The 16,190-nt window shown below is 50.3% G+C and overlaps 6 protein-coding genes across 8 annotated transcripts; 5 read left to right on the plus strand and 1 right to left on the minus strand.

Annotated features, from left to right (window-relative positions):
• Positions 1–116: 116 nt before the first annotated feature.
• FVEG_01884 (hypothetical protein) lies at positions 117–3,712 on the plus strand. Its single transcript, XM_018888899.1, has 2 exons — positions 117–2,752; positions 2,807–3,712. Exons 1-2 carry the CDS (start codon positions 382–384, stop codon positions 2,905–2,907), a joined length of 2,472 nt encoding a protein of 823 aa, XP_018744928.1. The 5' UTR covers positions 117–381; the 3' UTR covers positions 2,908–3,712.
• On the minus strand, positions 3,250–7,093 carry FVEG_14942 (hypothetical protein). Of its 3 annotated transcripts, none has more exons than XM_018903977.1 (3): positions 6,262–7,093; positions 4,649–5,977; positions 3,250–4,572 (listed from the first exon to the last, which is right to left on the minus strand). In XM_018903977.1, exon 2 carries the CDS (start codon positions 5,654–5,656, stop codon positions 5,330–5,332), a length of 327 nt encoding a protein of 108 aa, XP_018744926.1. In that variant the 5' UTR covers positions 5,657–5,977; positions 6,262–7,093; the 3' UTR covers positions 3,250–4,572; positions 4,649–5,329. The 3 variants fall into 3 exon arrangements, with proteins under 3 accessions (XP_018744926.1, XP_018744925.1, XP_018744924.1); XM_018903976.1 differs by having other exon boundaries at positions 3,250–4,575; XM_018903975.1 differs by having other exon boundaries at positions 3,250–5,977.
• On the plus strand, positions 5,759–6,735 carry FVEG_01883 (polyubiquitin; the record flags this gene model as incomplete). Its single annotated transcript, XM_018888898.1, has 2 exons — positions 5,759–5,999; positions 6,056–6,735. The coding sequence occupies exons 1-2, from the start codon at positions 5,762–5,764 to the stop codon at positions 6,733–6,735; spliced, it is 918 nt and encodes a 305-aa protein (XP_018744927.1). The 5' UTR covers positions 5,759–5,761.
• A 206-nt stretch (positions 7,094–7,299) lies between the features above and the next one.
• FVEG_01882 (hypothetical protein) lies at positions 7,300–9,462 on the plus strand (the record flags this gene model as incomplete). The annotated part of the gene is made up of 2 exons (XM_018888897.1): positions 7,300–8,211; positions 8,263–9,462. The coding sequence occupies 2 exons, from the start codon at positions 7,300–7,302 to the stop codon at positions 9,460–9,462; spliced, it is 2,112 nt and encodes a 703-aa protein (XP_018744923.1).
• Positions 9,463–11,271: 1,809 nt separating this feature from the next.
• On the plus strand, positions 11,272–13,793 carry FVEG_01881 (acetyltransferase). The gene is made up of 2 exons (XM_018888896.1): positions 11,272–11,555; positions 11,650–13,793. The coding sequence occupies exons 1-2, from the start codon at positions 11,331–11,333 to the stop codon at positions 13,732–13,734; spliced, it is 2,310 nt and encodes a 769-aa protein (XP_018744922.1). The 5' UTR covers positions 11,272–11,330; the 3' UTR covers positions 13,735–13,793.
• Positions 13,794–14,605: 812 nt separating this feature from the next.
• Positions 14,606–15,878, plus strand: FVEG_01880 (hypothetical protein; the record flags this gene model as incomplete). Its single annotated transcript, XM_018888895.1, has 2 exons — positions 14,606–15,049; positions 15,153–15,878. The coding sequence occupies 2 exons, from the start codon at positions 14,606–14,608 to the stop codon at positions 15,876–15,878; spliced, it is 1,170 nt and encodes a 389-aa protein (XP_018744921.1).
• Positions 15,879–16,190: the final 312 nt, after the last annotated feature.

Below are 16,190 nucleotides of genomic sequence, written 5' to 3' on the forward strand. Positions count from 1 at the left end.
CGAGGTGCTAGGCAGGATCCCTGCGCTCCATAGCGGGTCGTGTGCTCTTCACTGGAGCGGACGCCGCCAGCGGATAGGCTTATAGCGGCCACTCTAGTGGGTGGGTGCCTCCATCTCAGGTGGCTTGGCCATTGGCTGCTTGTCCCGACAGCTTCACCGCTTCTTCCCCCATCGACAAACCGCCCACAGCAGCGAGACTAACCCATGATCTACCCGCCGTTGAGCCTTCTCCTCCTTCTCCAGCTGCTCCAAAACCTCAGACCTCCTCCCTTCACCTCAACAAGGGACTTCACGAAAGAGCGGTGTCGTCCGCTCAGTTCCTAGAATATTATCGATCATCCGCCTTTTCCTACTCCGCTTCCCTTCTGTTTTTTGCCCAGAATGACTTACGACTTCAACAACGGCGGGGGTGATGCCTATCTCGACTTGACGACCTTCGATACTCGAAATCGCGCTGCTTACCAAACGTACTCGACTGCCACGACCCATTCGAGTCCTTCGGCTGCTTCAAACATCATGTCCCAGGACGCCCGACACTGGGCTGTTCCCCTCGATATGTCTTCGAACAACTCTCACGGCTATGCCTCGATGAGCCCGGAGGAGCATCAGTCCTCTCCTCCATCTCAGTCCGCCAGTCCTCATAGCCAGCACTCGCCGCTACAGCAGTCTCCTTTTCAGCAAAGTGTGAACCCCCTGACGGATTGGGCCCTCCAGCAACAGCAGCAGCAACAGCAGCACCTCGCTGCTGCTGATATGACACAGTTCATCCAAGATGCTGCCCTCATGAGCTTCAATGCCTTCCCTGCAAACTTTCAGCCGACCAATCCCCTGGATTATCTTCCCGCGACTACACAGGCAGCTCTCCAGGCCAATCTCCTCGAATCGACATTCAACGGACTGCCAATGGACGACCACACACAAGCCGTATGGCCTAACGCCGGAATGGGGGATTGGCAGGAATTTCAGAATACTCTGCAGATGGATGGATTACCTCGTCTTGATAGTGTCGGAAGCAACTCTCCTACCGGTACCTACCTCGAGGTTCTGTCTCTTCCCTCATCCTCAGGCGAGGGCTGGGCCATGGTGGATTGGAACCAGCCCAACTTTGATCAGTTCCAACAAGCTCATGCGCAGGGCGCTGCTATCTTCAACCCTTCCCAGACTCTTCACTTGAGAACCAATTCCGATTCATCCGACGGCGCCAATTCCATGGAGTTTGGAAGCTTCGAGGAGATTGCGCCTTTCCCCTACTCTCCATTCTCTCCCGAGTCTGACGGCTATGTCGATGCTGGTAACCACCGCAACTGCTTCAGCAACGATGGTCACGCTCACAACCACGCCCACGCTCACACACATACCCATGAATCTGTTGCTACCAACACTGTCGCTACCACCGCTGTTGCCACTGTCCCCATCAAGTCTGAACCCTCTTCGAGCCGCCATAGTCCCGGCAGTGGTGCCGGATCTGTCTCCCCATCTTCTAGCAGCACCACCCGCCGAAACTCGGGTCCTCGCAAGAGCCCCATTGCTAAGAGCACCACTAAGAATGTCGTTCGCCGTATTTCCAATGGCAAGAAGGATGGTACTGTTGAGAAGAAGGTTGGCCGCAGAAAGGGACCTCTTCTGCCTGAGCAGAGAAAGCAGGCTAGTGAGATCAGAAAATTGCGAGCTTGTCTCCGATGCAAATTCCTCAAGAAGACTTGCGACAAGGGTGAGCCCTGTGCTGGTTGCCAGCCTTCTCACGCCCGTCTCTGGCAGGTTCCTTGCACTCGTATCGACATCAAGGATATTGGTTACTTCATGAAGGACTGGAAGGCCGACTACGAGCGACACATGGACCGTGGTGTCTCAGTCTACAACGTCAAGGGCTTCGCCCAGAAGGAGACCCTTATGTGGATCACCCACGGTTATGGTTTCGCCCTCCCCGTTATGGTTCGCGAGGTCTTTGTTGCCGATGATAGCTGCTTCTCGGTCGACTGGGTTGAGTCCACACTTACCGATCAGGAGCCCATTGACTTCGAGACCCGCACTGAGAAGCTTGACGTTGGTGCCGAGGGTATTCGTCTTGATGCTCTCTCTGAGTATCTTGACAAGCACATTGACGGTCCTTTCGAAGACTTCATTGATGACCACTTCGAGGGTACACCTTTTATCACCGAGATCCTTAAGACCGCTCACCGCTACTATGTCAAGGAGAAGATGCCTGTTATCCGAAAGTCGCTTAAGCTGGTCCTTGCCTACAACCTCACCATGCACATCACCATGGTTGAGAACCAGGGATCCGAGGTTGACCTCGATGGTCAGATTGACGATGAGGACTCCAAGTACTACGGTCGTACTGTCGCCCCCGTCATGATCAACTTCCAGATCAAGTGTGCTCTCGCCGACATGTGGCGTGAGCTGCAGAAGGATATTCTCGAGGAGCTCTCTGCCCTGTACTCCGGTGTCTACAGTGGTGAGAAGATGAAGAACTGGCCTACCATCTTCATGATTGCCTCCATCCTCCTTGCCGTCTGGGAGGAGATGCAGTTCGATTGCCACTACCGAGTCCCCGACCCTGTTGCCGTCAACAAGTTCTGCACGGACATGGAGACAACACCTGTTGGTGTCATTGTGGGTCTCTTCCACGCCATCTCCCAGAAGCTCCCTGCCTTCACCGACTGGGACACACGCAAGCATGGCCACCTCCTCCACAACAACACCTCGGTCTGCGAGGCCATGACTGAAGTGAGACAGCACGTCATCAAGCACGGTATGTACATCTTGACAGTATTGTTCTTATATCTCGTACTAACGACCATCACAGAGGCTTATCTTCGTACCCGCAAGGAGTCAAAGTTTGACCGCTACGACTTCGACTCCCTGTCCAACAAGTTCCTCTCGAAGCTTGTTATCCGGGCCAACTAAGATACCGCTACTCAAGCCACGATGCTATGACACTGTCAAAACATATGATAGGGCCCTATAGGAGCCCTCTTTTCCTTTGTTGCATCTGTTTTATCACAGCGAAAGCGTTGACAAGGCCTTTTCAATCTTGGTCAACAGCGACCCCAGATTTGTCCTTTTTGAGCATACGAACATGACTCTAACATTCTATCACGGCTGGTCACCGCCCGACAACACGAAGCTACCTGACACGGGAAAATGTGTTATGACCTTCTTATGACTTTCTTCTATGATTGTATGACTGAAGAAGACAGAGCGTTTTAGTTCTTTTTATCATATTTTATTGTTTTTATTGTTTTAAAGTCTTGGAGAAAGAGAACAACGACCGTACCATACAGATGATAGCGAACCTCACCCATTTTGTGGTGTTATTACGGGATCATGTTTGACGATGTGGCATTTGAGGAATGATTGAACTCGCATGGCTGATAAGCCTATATGGGAGGTGTGTGTGATTTACAGTGTCTTTGGAGGGCGTTGGTGAGCTCAAGTGGGCTAGACTCGCGACAAGCAGAGTGCGAAGTCGACGACGAAGAGCAGAGCGAATCGTGTTTTTTATTTTAGCAATTTGTCAAAGGGATATTGGGATAGTTACAAAAAAGGCTCTATGCTTGGCAAGTGCTACAGAGCTGCCATAAGTATATCGAATGGAATTTTTAAACCCTTGAAATTTGAGTCTGAACTGAATGGAATCTGTGAATGAGTGACCAGTGCATGGCATGAGATCTTTGAACGATCAGATAACTAATGTCAGGGGCCGCTCAAGGAGAAGCAAGAAACCTTTGGTTTTTTTTCTCAAGTGATCACCCCAAGGCCACTCCATTCCTATAATGTTCTGCTTGAATCATTTGAAGTCACAACTTCAGAAGCTATTGAGACAATGTCTCACTCGACACCAAGATATTTCCAAATCCAGGCGCATATTTGCAACGACTGTACTCCGTAGGGAAAGCGAAAAACACAGTCAGCCATGGCATGAAGTGAATCACCATGGCTGTTTGGCCAGACCGATGGCATTAGACACCCTCAGGCAGTGCCGAGCTAGGGGAGGAAAGAAAACTCAGGACCTTGACCCTAAGCGATGAAAATATTAGGTAAATTTAGCCTAAGTTTGAGGGTCTCTTTGCTAAGTTCATTTTGACACCCTATATCAAGGTGGTTTAGTGTTTTCTTGCCCCCTGAGGCCAAGCTATCACGGAATCGAGGGCCTGGGTAGTTCACGAGGTTCCTTGCCAACACCACAAAGGCGGGGTCATGATAAGACGCCATGTTAAGCAATGATTGTTTGAGTCAAGCTCATTATTAGCTTTGATAACGAATCAAACGAAACAGCGAGACGGTTGCTCCCAGATGAAAGCAACAAAGACGGCCACGGCTGGGAAATAAATGCCTTCGAATTCAAGGCATTGCCATCAATCCAAACTCGAAACGTTACCGGCCTCGTTGTGTTGCAGCAAGTTCAAGAAGTTGATGCGAACAGGGTAGTCGTCGAGACAGGGTCCTCACGGGCCAGAATCGTTGGCTGATGACGTCGCGAGCACCGACAAGACCGGATTCAGCGGGCGGCAGAAGTCGGGGACCCCCGGGACATTTGATCTGGAAGTTGGATTGAGGTTGTCGAATTTTCTGCTGTAAAAATTCAGCAAGGCAGACGGCAAGTGAATTGAGTGCTGGATTCTCGATGCCAGAGAGGTGTCCGTACAGGTACATCAAGTCTCCCGTCTTTGATCATGGTGCTAGACCTGCTCCGTATCCTGTCAAATCCACTTTGAGTTATCTCGGCGTGTTGATCCAGAGCGTTTGCCATCGGTTCCTGATCCAAAGGCTTGGTCACCGAACCTTTAGGGAATGATCACCTGCGATCTCCTAGAAAAGGCCTCAATAGTTAGCCGTTCTTGTTAGGCAATTTGCGACGGTCGAATTGCATCTGTTCGAGATATCCAAACAAGCATCGCTTTTTGTCTTTCCCGGGGTAAAGTGGCGACATGCCCGCCAGGCTCCGCCACTCCACTCTCGTGCATCCTAGCGCTAGACCGTGGGTATCTGCTGATGTGAATCACGGTGAGATAGATGGTGAATGAGACGGTGATGGATAAGTGACTGCGACGGCCTATGGTAGACACTCTTTGACTGATTAGCTACTGGTAGTGGTTGCTGCTTGTTGAAGGCCCCTCAGATACAGTCTTGGGTTGAACTTGGGGCCATGGTTTGCTTTTAAATCTCTAAGCGCCTCGAGATCCTCCTCGAAGATGCTAGAGCATGAATAACCAGATACCTACCTTAGACATCCAAACACCGCTCCTGACATCAGTCTGACTTTCAGCCTTTGGCGAACCTTGGACCCACTTCACGGCGATAAGTGACAGGTCTCGAGTACTTTGAATCAGCGCGTGAGGTCACATGTATATAAAGTATCTAGGACTTGCTGTGGCGCTCTGCAGCCTGGCCGGATTCTGGAGCCTTCCCTAGTCGCAACCGTCATTCGCTCTCGAGCATGAATCATCCGCCCCCGGAAGCTGCGCTCCTGCCTTCTGGGTTCCAGTGTCTGCCACGCTGCCTTGCCTGTGCCGTTCGTCACTGGCAAGCGTAATCCAGTCACTGCGCCCCCTCTCGCCTGCCCGCCCGCTTGATTATCAAACAAACCTTCCCCCTCAGTACTTAAACCTCTCTCACCTCTTTCTAACTTCATCCTCTTTTCTTCCCGAAACATCTCTCACACAAGACTTTACTTTCGCTCAAGACCAGCGATAACAAAGACCTTCTCTCTTCCGATTACCATCTATCCACATCACTTCTGCGACAGATCACCGCCATCATGCAGATCTTCGTCAAGACCCTGACCGGCAAGACCATCACCCTCGAGGTTGAGTCTTCTGACACTATCGACAACGTCAAATCCAAGATTCAGGACAAGGAGGGTATCCCCCCCGACCAGCAACGCTTGATTTTCGCCGGCAAGCAGCTTGAGGACGGCCGCACTCTCTCTGATTACAACATTCAGAAGGAGTCCACCCTTCATCTTGTCCTCCGCCTCCGTGGTGGTATGCAAATTTGTAAGTTACACATCGACCTCGTCGCCACACGAACTGCTTCTAACCAATTCTCATAGTCGTCAAGACCCTCACTGGCAAGACCATCACCCTTGAGGTCGAGTCTTCCGATACCATCGACAACGTCAAGTCGAAGATTCAGGACAAGGAGGGCATTCCTCCTGATCAGCAGCGCCTGATCTTTGCTGGAAAGCAACTCGAAGACGGCCGAACCCTTGCCGACTACAACATTCAGAAGGAATCTACTCTTCATCTCGTCCTCCGCCTCCGTGGTGGTATGCAAATCTTTGTCAAGACCCTTACTGGAAAGACCATTACTTTGGAAGTCGAGTCATCCGATACCATTGATAATGTGAAGAGCAAGATCCAAGACAAGGAGGGTATTCCTCCTGACCAGCAGCGCCTGATCTTTGCTGGAAAGCAACTCGAAGACGGCCGAACTCTTTCCGACTACAACATCCAGAAGGAATCTACTCTCCACTTGGTTCTCCGTCTTCGTGGTGGTATGCAGATTTTCGTGAAGACTCTCACTGGCAAGACCATCACTCTTGAGGTCGAATCCAGCGACACTATCGACAACGTGAAGAGCAAGATTCAGGATAAGGAGGGTATCCCCCCTGATCAGCAGCGTCTTATCTTCGCTGGTAAGCAGCTGGAAGATGGTCGCACCTTGAGCGACTACAACATCCAGAAGGAGTCAACTCTCCACCTCGTTCTCCGACTTCGCGGTGGCCAGTAGGCGATTCCAACGAACGCTGAGGGATGGATTTTATGACGGCGTTAGGGACTGGCATTGAATTCGAGATCAGGCAACTTCTAGGCCTGTCATGATTATTATGTAGTTTTGGCCCTTACAAATATTCTGCGAGGTGCTAATAGACTATTGAAATCTACTTGACTATTTGTCATATATTGACTCTCTCTTGTTGATTGTGATGTTACATTTGTTGCCATGTAAGTGTTGTTGACGCTGTGTGGAGTTGCCCCTCAGTTGCCCGGTTACTCCACAGTGCAGCCAGGTCATGATGGGTGGGGCTGACATAGAGCTCATGAGCCGCAAGTTTGCAAGTTTAAATCTTTCCTCTTTAAATACTCGTGTACCCACCAAGTCAGGCCTCCTCTTCGTCGTCGTCCCAGGCATACGATGATTTATAAGTATCGACCGCTTCACCATCATCTATTTTGGCCTCCTTAGCAACAAACGATCTCCACTCTGTATGCTTAGATCAACCTGAGTTTGCGACCAAGACATTGTGCATCTTACTCGAGCGAGCGGTTCAACCGCAGACTGATATATCAGGCTATGCCGTCTTACTTCTATCACCTCAAATTCGAGCTTTATCCGACTCCTGATCCGGTCGCTGCAACACCAGCAGCTACAGCTCAAGACGAAATTTGGCTTCCATCTCCTGCAGCGGGTGTCTTCGACGACTTTCCATCCCATCCGCGACCAGACCGACGAACCACTTATAAAGTTTCGAGATCTATAGATCCCCAGCACGACTCAGCGAAACACGCAACTCCATACACTCTTATAGAGCAAAACTCACCCTCGTCGAATCTCGGTATAATAGATTGCGGCGCAGCCGCGAGGCCATCGGTCAAAGACTCTGGGCGGAAAATCGAGATTGTAACCGAAAGACAGTGGCTCGAGCGAGCTAATAGCTTTCCGCCCCCGAACTCAATTGTCGCGATACATCCACAGAACGCAGTTAAAGACTGGCGGTTTGGCCGTGTTAGCCTCGAGACGGTCGACCTTAGGACTGGGCACGCAATGGCAGGCGAGGCGACCCGAAGTGGCCCTTCTGCGGCTCCTTCACTGGGTCCAACGTTTGGGGGAGCCGGTACAGCGACAAAAGCCGAGTTTCTTCCTCTAGAGACAAAGAATACTGAGCTTGGCTGGGGAGTTGTACACTTTTACAGAGAAGAAGACGAGACTTCCGGGCTCATCGAGACGGCCCATCAAGAAACTGAAGCGAGTGGCTCAAAGGATACCGACTGCACAACTCTCTGTATACCAGCAGTTCCGGCGTATATGTCGCCAGGTGATCTGATGGGTTTCGTCGGAGAAAAGTGGAGGGGAGATATTAGCCATTGCCGTATGGTTATGACATCGCGGATGAACAGATATCTTGTCTTGCTCAAGTTCCGAAACAATTTTCGGGCAAAGCAATGGCGGAGAGAGTTTGATGGAAAGGTCTTTAATACCGTGGAGGTAAGTTACAAAACATCCAATTCTCTACGCCAATCTCTAACAATGATACAGCCTCAAATCTGCCATGTTGTTTTTGTCAAGAGTATAACATTCGAAACACCAACACGAAGGAAATCAAGCGGGGCTCTTTCTCCCTTATCCTCTTCGGCTGGCATGTCAAGCAGCCTCAGACCGTTTCCTCCTCCGACACCGAATCTCGTGGAATTGCCAACTTGCCCTGTATGCTTGGAACGCATGGATGAGACAAATGGGTTGATGACAATACCATGCTCCCATGTATTCCACTGTACATGCCTCCAAAATTGGAAAGGTGCTGGGTGTCCTGTCTGTCGATTCACAAACACCTCACCTAACTCGGAATCAGACCCTTCGGGGACTCATTCGCAGCCATTTGGGTCTGGAGTCTCGAATCTCTGCAGCATCTGCGATTGCACAGATGATCTGTGGATTTGTTTAATTTGCGGCTATGTGGGCTGTGGCCGATACAAAGGTGGTCATGCAAAAGATCACTGGAAAGAGACAGCCCATTGTTTTGCTCTGGAGCTGGAAACGCAGCATGTCTGGGACTATGCTGGGGATATGTGGGTTCATCGACTGATACGAGATAAAGGCGATGGGAAGGTTGTGGAACTTCCTTCGAGAAATAGGTCAGTCGGTCATCTGGAGGAAGAGGATGTTGTTCCTCGAGCCAAACTGGACAGCATTGGTCTCGAATACACGCATCTTGTCACGAGTCAACTGGAATCTCAAAGGGCATACTATGAAGAACTGATCAGCAAGACCGTCGATAAGGCCTCGAAAGCTTCTGCTGCGGCCGAGGAAGCTGCAGCACAAGCCTCAAAGGCCATGGAAAAGCTGGCAGTGCTCGATGAAAAGTATACAATCCTCAGTCAGGAAACAATACCAGAGCTAGAGAAGCAACTTTCTCGAGAGCGCAATAAGGCAAGCAAGAGCGAAACATTAGCACGCAACCTCGGCAAATCTCTCCAAGAGGAAAAGCGTTTGAACGAGGGACTGATGAAGCGGATTGAGCATCTCAACAGTGACCACGAAGCGATAGTCAAAGAGTTAGAGAAACTCAAAGGAGAGAATGCCGAACTTCAAGAAATGAATCGCGATCTGAGCATGTTTATATCGGGACAAGAGAAATTGAAAGAGTTGGAAAATGAGGGCAAGATTGAGGAGGGTGAGCTTGAAGGCGGCAGCGCAAGTGTCCCAGAGAAGAAGAGCCGGCGACGGGGAAAACGCTAAGTGCTCAAGGTCAATGGATTGGAGTTGGATATTTCCCAGCGTTGCTTTTGATTGATTCGGATTTACCAAAGCTGGGGACGACGTCTGATTATCTATAATTACTACCAATACCAACTACAGCTTTGAGGCATCGTGACAACTTTCAGCACATGACCATTCATGATGTATAAGGTGTACTTCCATGTGGTGAGAAATGATATCTACCCTATGCCTACGACAAAAATATGAACAGTGACAGTAGTTACGGCATAACGCATCACAGTTGCATATTGAAGCAGGGGTTTGTTGAAAGGTGTGTAGCATTATGCAGCTGTACAAAGGTCTAGAATACCCAACCCAGCATCTCATCTAGCTCGTCTATTCTCTTCTATCAAAATCTGAAGATCCTTTCGGCCTCGGGATGAGCAGACGGTCTTACGGGTTGGGAGGCACGGCAATTTTATAGGTACCCAAGCTGTATAAGGTAGTGCACACCCCTCGTTTTGATGGTGCATGAGGTGCATTAGAGGCCTCAACTGCATTGATACCACTTGACTGGGCATTTTTGTTGGGACTTGGCTGATAGTCATAGACAAGATTTACGTCAAGCAGCTTTTGCTTGTTTTCAACACATTTTAATCTCTAGACTTTTTGTGACTGTAATGATGGAGACTCCGATGAAGAGTCAACAATTAACATGTGAATACAGGTGCACGGATGCGTTTTTCTCTTCCTTGTTCATGTTTCTCGGAAATTCGCTACGAGAATTCGGTAAGGGACCCATATGGAGAGGCACTGTAGCGTGATGGAGCGGATGGTTCCGGGGGTTGAGCAAACTATCAGTGGCTGGGGTGGTGACGATAGTGGTGTGAATTAACTTGTGATTGATTGATGGATAGGTGACTCGGGCTTGTGATCTCTGGCAGGGCAAAGGGGGCAACGGGACGGCACATATCTCTGTTTCTGATGCAGTTTAATGACCGCTTCGTAGAGATTGAAGTTCTTGACAGTAAATATTGTTGTACTATTCATGCAGAACCGTTATCTGTGGCTTGTGACCGGCATGCTCGGGTTAAACAATGTCTTTGATGCTATACTGACTGCGCGAGAACCCTGGTGCTCCTTTTGACCTGCACCATCCCGTACCGTACCGCACCGGATCTCCGATGTAAGTGGAGTGATGATAAACAGTTTGCAGGGGAAAAGCGCCGAGTGCGAGTACGGGTTGGTACGGGGTTTGCGCCGCAGACTATAGTCCATAGGGCTTGGAAGTACTATATATCCTCGGTCGTCAGAAGGGTTCGCAAGCGGGCCATTGCAACTAAAAAGGAAGCTCGTAGACGACAAGGACAGAGTAACAAAGAAAAGACTCGAGAAAAGGAGCCAATTGTGACGTGCCAAAGCGAAATGCAAAGTGCCGTGGTTTTTAACTCATCCTATGAAGATCATAGCTTGTCAGCTTTAAAACCAGCCTTTCCTTACTGGGCAGACACCTCTCCCTCCATCACGTACGGTACCTTCCCCTCCTTGAGGTGCAGTGCATTCTGTTCCCGACCCCAGCAGCCCCAGCTGTTTCTCCATTTCCATTTCCATCTCCATCCTGCATCTTCTTCCATATACTTCACCCTTGTCCCCCCAGGAATGCAGACCTCTTTATAGAACCAACACCTCCGAGCATTTGTATATATTATCTCTCGTCATATTTCCGCCCGACCGTCCAACCTGCATTCGCTCCATAACTGAGGCCCGCCGCCCCTCACATCGACCACAACTCGCTTGTCTAGCTCTGTCGAAATTTTTATTGTCCAACATCCATCCACAGCTCGATTTCGAAATATCGTTTCGCGCGCCTGTTCCAATAACGCTGGGCTCTTCAGCGCAAGCTCGTAATGTCTAAACATGCTGGGACAAAGGACGCGGCAGCGCCGCAGTCCTCGACGAACCCAACCCCGCAGAAGGAGCTCTATCCTATGGTGAACTGGAAGTACGATATGTTCCTGTATACCGTTGGCAACATCGTCGATATGTTCTTCCGTGAAGTTGTGCCTCGAGGTGCCTGGCGTGTTCCTCAGACTGGACCTGTTCTGTTCGTCGCAGCGCCACATGCCAATCAGGTTAGTTGTGTATAATCTGGGGAGCTCGTGATTAAAGATAGAGCGCATCAGGGATATGTTGCACAAGACAGGGCCAGTTAATAACTCGCAATAGTTCGTCGATGCGATTATCCTTCAACGTACCCTCCGTAACGAAGCTAAGCGGCGAGCGTCCCTTCTCATTGCCCAAAAATCAGTTCACGGCTTCATCGGATGGGGCTCGCGACAAGTTGGTTCAGTTCCCGTCGGTCGCGCTCAAGATGCTGCCAAGCCAGCTACTGGCACCATCTACCTCCCCGATCCTATCAACGACCCAACCCTTGTTCGAGGTGTCGGTACAAAATTCGGAGAGGGAGAGGGCGAGGTTCAGGGCATGCTCTTCCTCCCCTCAACTAAGAACACCAGTGGCGCCAGCGTCGATATTTCTCAGATTATCGGTCCTGAAGAGATCCGTGTCAAGCGACCTTTTAAGGGCAAGATCGCTCTGCAACAACTCACAGGCCGTGACGATATTGATAAAGATGGGAACTTCACCAACAAGGACGTAAAGGGTCCTGCTCCAGGTTACCAGGGCACCAAGTTCAAGTTGGCACCTCACATTGACCAGACCAAAGTTTACGAGGCAGTCTTTTCTCGGCTCTGCAATGGCGGTTGCGTTGGTATCTTCCCCGAGGGCGGTAGCCACGATCGCACTGAACTTCTACCTCTCAAGGCTGGTGTCGCAATCATGGCCCTTGGAACTCTGGCCCAAGATCCCGATTGCGGCCTTAAGATCGTACCTGTGGGAATGAATTACTTCCATGCCCACAAGTTCCGCTCGCGTGCCGTTGTTGAGTTCGGTGCTCCGTTTGAAATTCCTCGTCACCTCGTTGAGCTCTACTGCAACAACCAGCGTCGTGAAGCCATCGGCCAAGTTCTTGATACAGTCTATCAGGCTCTGAACTCTGTCACCGTCTCTGCACCAGACTACGACACACTCATGGTCATCCAGGCCGCTCGCCGACTCTACAACCCGACCGGCAAGAAACTCCCACTTCCTGTAGTGATCGAGCTTAACCGCAGATTATGCATGGGGTATGAGCGATACAAGAACGATGAGCGCATTACGTCCTTGTCTGCCGCCGTCAAAGAGTACAACTCTCAATTGCGGTACCTCAACCTGAAAGACCACCAAGTTCAGTATGCCAAGATGAACATGGTCAAGGTCACATTCCTTTTCATTTACCGGTCAATCAAACTACTCCTCCTCTTCATTTGTACATTGCCAGGATTGATTCTTTTCTCGCCTGTCTTCGTAGCGACCAAGATCATCAGCCGACAGAAGGCCAAGACAGCTCTGGCGGGCTCTACAGTCAAGATTCGCGGCCGCGATGTCATGGCGACTTGGAAGATCCTTGTGGCAATCGGTTTTGCACCCACTCTCTATCATATCTACTCGGCCATTATAACTTTCAAAGTGTGGCAAGACCGTCTCTGGGGTTATGTTCCCGAGGGAGTACCGCTGCTGGTGGTTTACTTCGCATTGTGGCCCTTTATGGTTGGTATCACTTTTGCATCGCTGCGTTTTGGTGAGGTTGGTATGGATATCTTCAAGTCTCTGCGCCCGCTACTCCTCTGCTTGACACCAACCTCCAACTACAACATCCACAAGCTACGAGAACGAAGAGCCGAGCTGAGCGCTCAGGTAACAGATGTTATCAACACGCTGGGGCCTGAGATGTTTGATGACTTTGAAAGGGCACGACTTGTGCCCGACCTGTACAAAGCCGAGGGTGGCTCAAGCACAACCACCAAGGCACATCGCCGCAGAGACAGCGACCAGTCCAGCACTGGCTATGAGCCCGAGACCCCACCAGCTCTGTCGCGACGAAGCACGACACAATCTAGCCGAGCTCTCCCGCGCAACGATTCCTTCAGCAATATTGGTCACGTGGGCATCTTCTCTACACGGCCGCCTTCCAGAGCCCGTAGCAGGTCGAGATCAAGCAGCAGCGGGGGTGGATTCGGATCTGGTGGGTTCCCTATCAGTGGGTTCACCACTTTGGACTCTTCAGGTGGATTTGATGAGGCGAGTCGCAAGATTCGAGAGGCGATGAAGAACAGGCGACATAAGACAGATCAAGAAAGGACAGAGGGTGACGACGAGGATGACGACAGTGAAGAGGAGGGATATGATGAGGCTAGAAAGAAGAACGCGTAAGCATTGAAAAGCGGATGACAGGCAGAGGCGACCATTAGGGATGGGAAAGCTATAAGCAGCTATAGCTAAACATTTTGTATTATTTGAATAGGCTACCGCATAGCATGATTCCTTTGCTGATTTTTTGAGGAACATGAGTGGCCTGAGTGACACGAGGACAGAGATTTTTGAAGGAGGATACTTAGTTTTCGGATCTTGACACGACCGTTACATCTCAATCTTGAGTTTAATTAAAACCTTAATTATTCATTTGTAAAGAATGAGAGAAACCTGGGGCTACGGGCCAGTCTAAAGAAGTGTGTTTGCACAAATGCTGTAATTAATTCTGGGGTTCGTCAGAGCTGGAAATTGGAGACCGGGGTTTGATGAACCCCGACGGTTGAAAATGACAGGATCTGATAACTTTTTTTGTGGGAGCCGATGCAATCTAATGACGTGCCCATGGGCCATGGGCCATGGGCCATGTTACCAGGCTGTCAGGCTCGGTGGTCGGAGATAGACGGGGGAGACAAAAGAGCGAAGGAATAGAGCGAGATGTTTGGGCTATTTGAAGCCATAGGGGACTCGATATTGGTAATGCAGAGAAAAGGAAACGATCTCACCATTTGAATCATCCTCCATTTCGGTACCTACCTAGGCAGGTAAATTATTTGGCTATAGCGTACGGAGTATAATTAATTATCTGATCGATCATCTGATTATCAATCAGTAACATCTCCATTCTCCAAAAGCTTGCTGGTATATCCATTACCAATTAGTTATTCGAGTGGATCAGTGCCAATCAAACTGTCCCATTCCGAACCGAACCTACGGCATCTGGAGACGTCAACGGCCCTAAAATCTACCGAAAGATTGGATCTCTTATTACAACATGACCCTATCATCCTCATCCACACACGACAATCCCCCTCCTCTTACCTCCCCTTCAACCTCCATAACAGCCGCTGTACCGTCCTGGCTTCCGCAGCACAAGCCCGCAAAGCAGAGAATGGCCCTCTCACTAAAGAACCTCATGGGCTCCGTGCTCGGCGGAGGATCTGCAAAGCAGGACACCAAGCCCTCGTCTTCGGAGCTTTTCGCCAAGACGGATCCAAAAGTAGATGGCGAGGAATGCCTACACGACTGTGAAAACTGCTCCGTGAGGTATCCTCGAGGCTTCAAGATTGAGGAGGATGATGTGCTGTACGGACTTGTCGAGCCTTGGAGTACGCATCTCCTTGTTGGAACAGGCAAGACGGACTGGGTGAGGGATGTGGCGGATGAAAAGGGGAGTGTAATGGAGGCTTTTTCTAAGGCCGCGGAGCCTGCGAATGGGGTGAGTCTTTATCTCATATGAGTTCATGTATGGGACGAGGGTATTTTGCCTCATGTCACCCATCACTCATGAACCTTGACGATTGAGGCGCTAACGATCACAGAAACTCAAGCTTTCGGCATCCAATATGCCGACGCCTCATGACACAGATGACTACTCTGAGCCCACAACTCTTTTACTGCTGCCAGCCTTCAAGCTTCTTAACAATGTCCACCCTCTCAGTGTGCCTCAGATTGTCACCCAGGTTATCAACCGGGCACCGACCAGCACTTCTCCCCTTCACCCCACGCCGCTCCCGGCCTCTCTTCCGTCTCCCGACCCGGCGGCCGGGATCCCGGATGTGTCTCTGAAGGACTGCCCTCACAACGCTGTGATTCTTATGTGCAGTCACCGAACACGCGATGTGCGTTGTGCACAGAGTGCGCCGATTCTGAGAAAAGAGTTTGAGCGCCAGCTAAGGCCGTTGGGTCTGTATCGAGACTTGCATGATGAGAGGCCTGGCGGTGTTGGTATCTACTACATCAGCCATGTGGGAGGACACAAGTACTCTGCCAACGTCATGATCTACCGACGGCCGAATGCGTTTGGTCTGGATGATCCGGTTCCTGCGCAGCAGAATGGCACAAATGGCGTCGAGAAGAACGGCAATGGTGCGAACGGTTCAGCAGAGGAGAGTGTGGGCGCATCGCAGGGCATCTGGTTGGCACGCGTCATGCCTGAAGATTGTGAAAACTTGATCCGGTATACAGTCTTGAGAGGCAAGGTGGTCAAGCCTGAGCGTCAGCTACGAGGCGGATTTGATCGTGGCCGAGGCGTCATGAGTTGGTGAGAGGCGAAGTGACAAGAGATGGAATGTTCCGGACAGAGAGGTTGATTGAGGAAGAAAATACCCACGGTTCAACATGATGGGAGGTTCATCAAGCAGCGATGCTAGACTCTAGCTAGTTACATGGCGACAAACCGCTTCGATGGTTTGTATAGAGTATACGACATAGACAGCGACGACGATTGGTTTCTGAAGAATTAGAGATATTGAGGTTACAATCGAACTTTGCCGACTCAACCTCACTCAATGCTGTACCGTTGCACTGCGCATCTATCGTAGCATAGATTTCGTCAACACGAACGATGAAACCGTAAA

Source organism: Fusarium verticillioides, chromosome 6 (assembly GCF_000149555.1).
Source record: "Fusarium verticillioides 7600 chromosome 6, whole genome shotgun sequence".
Taxonomy (NCBI): Eukaryota; Fungi; Ascomycota; class Sordariomycetes; order Hypocreales; family Nectriaceae; genus Fusarium; species Fusarium verticillioides.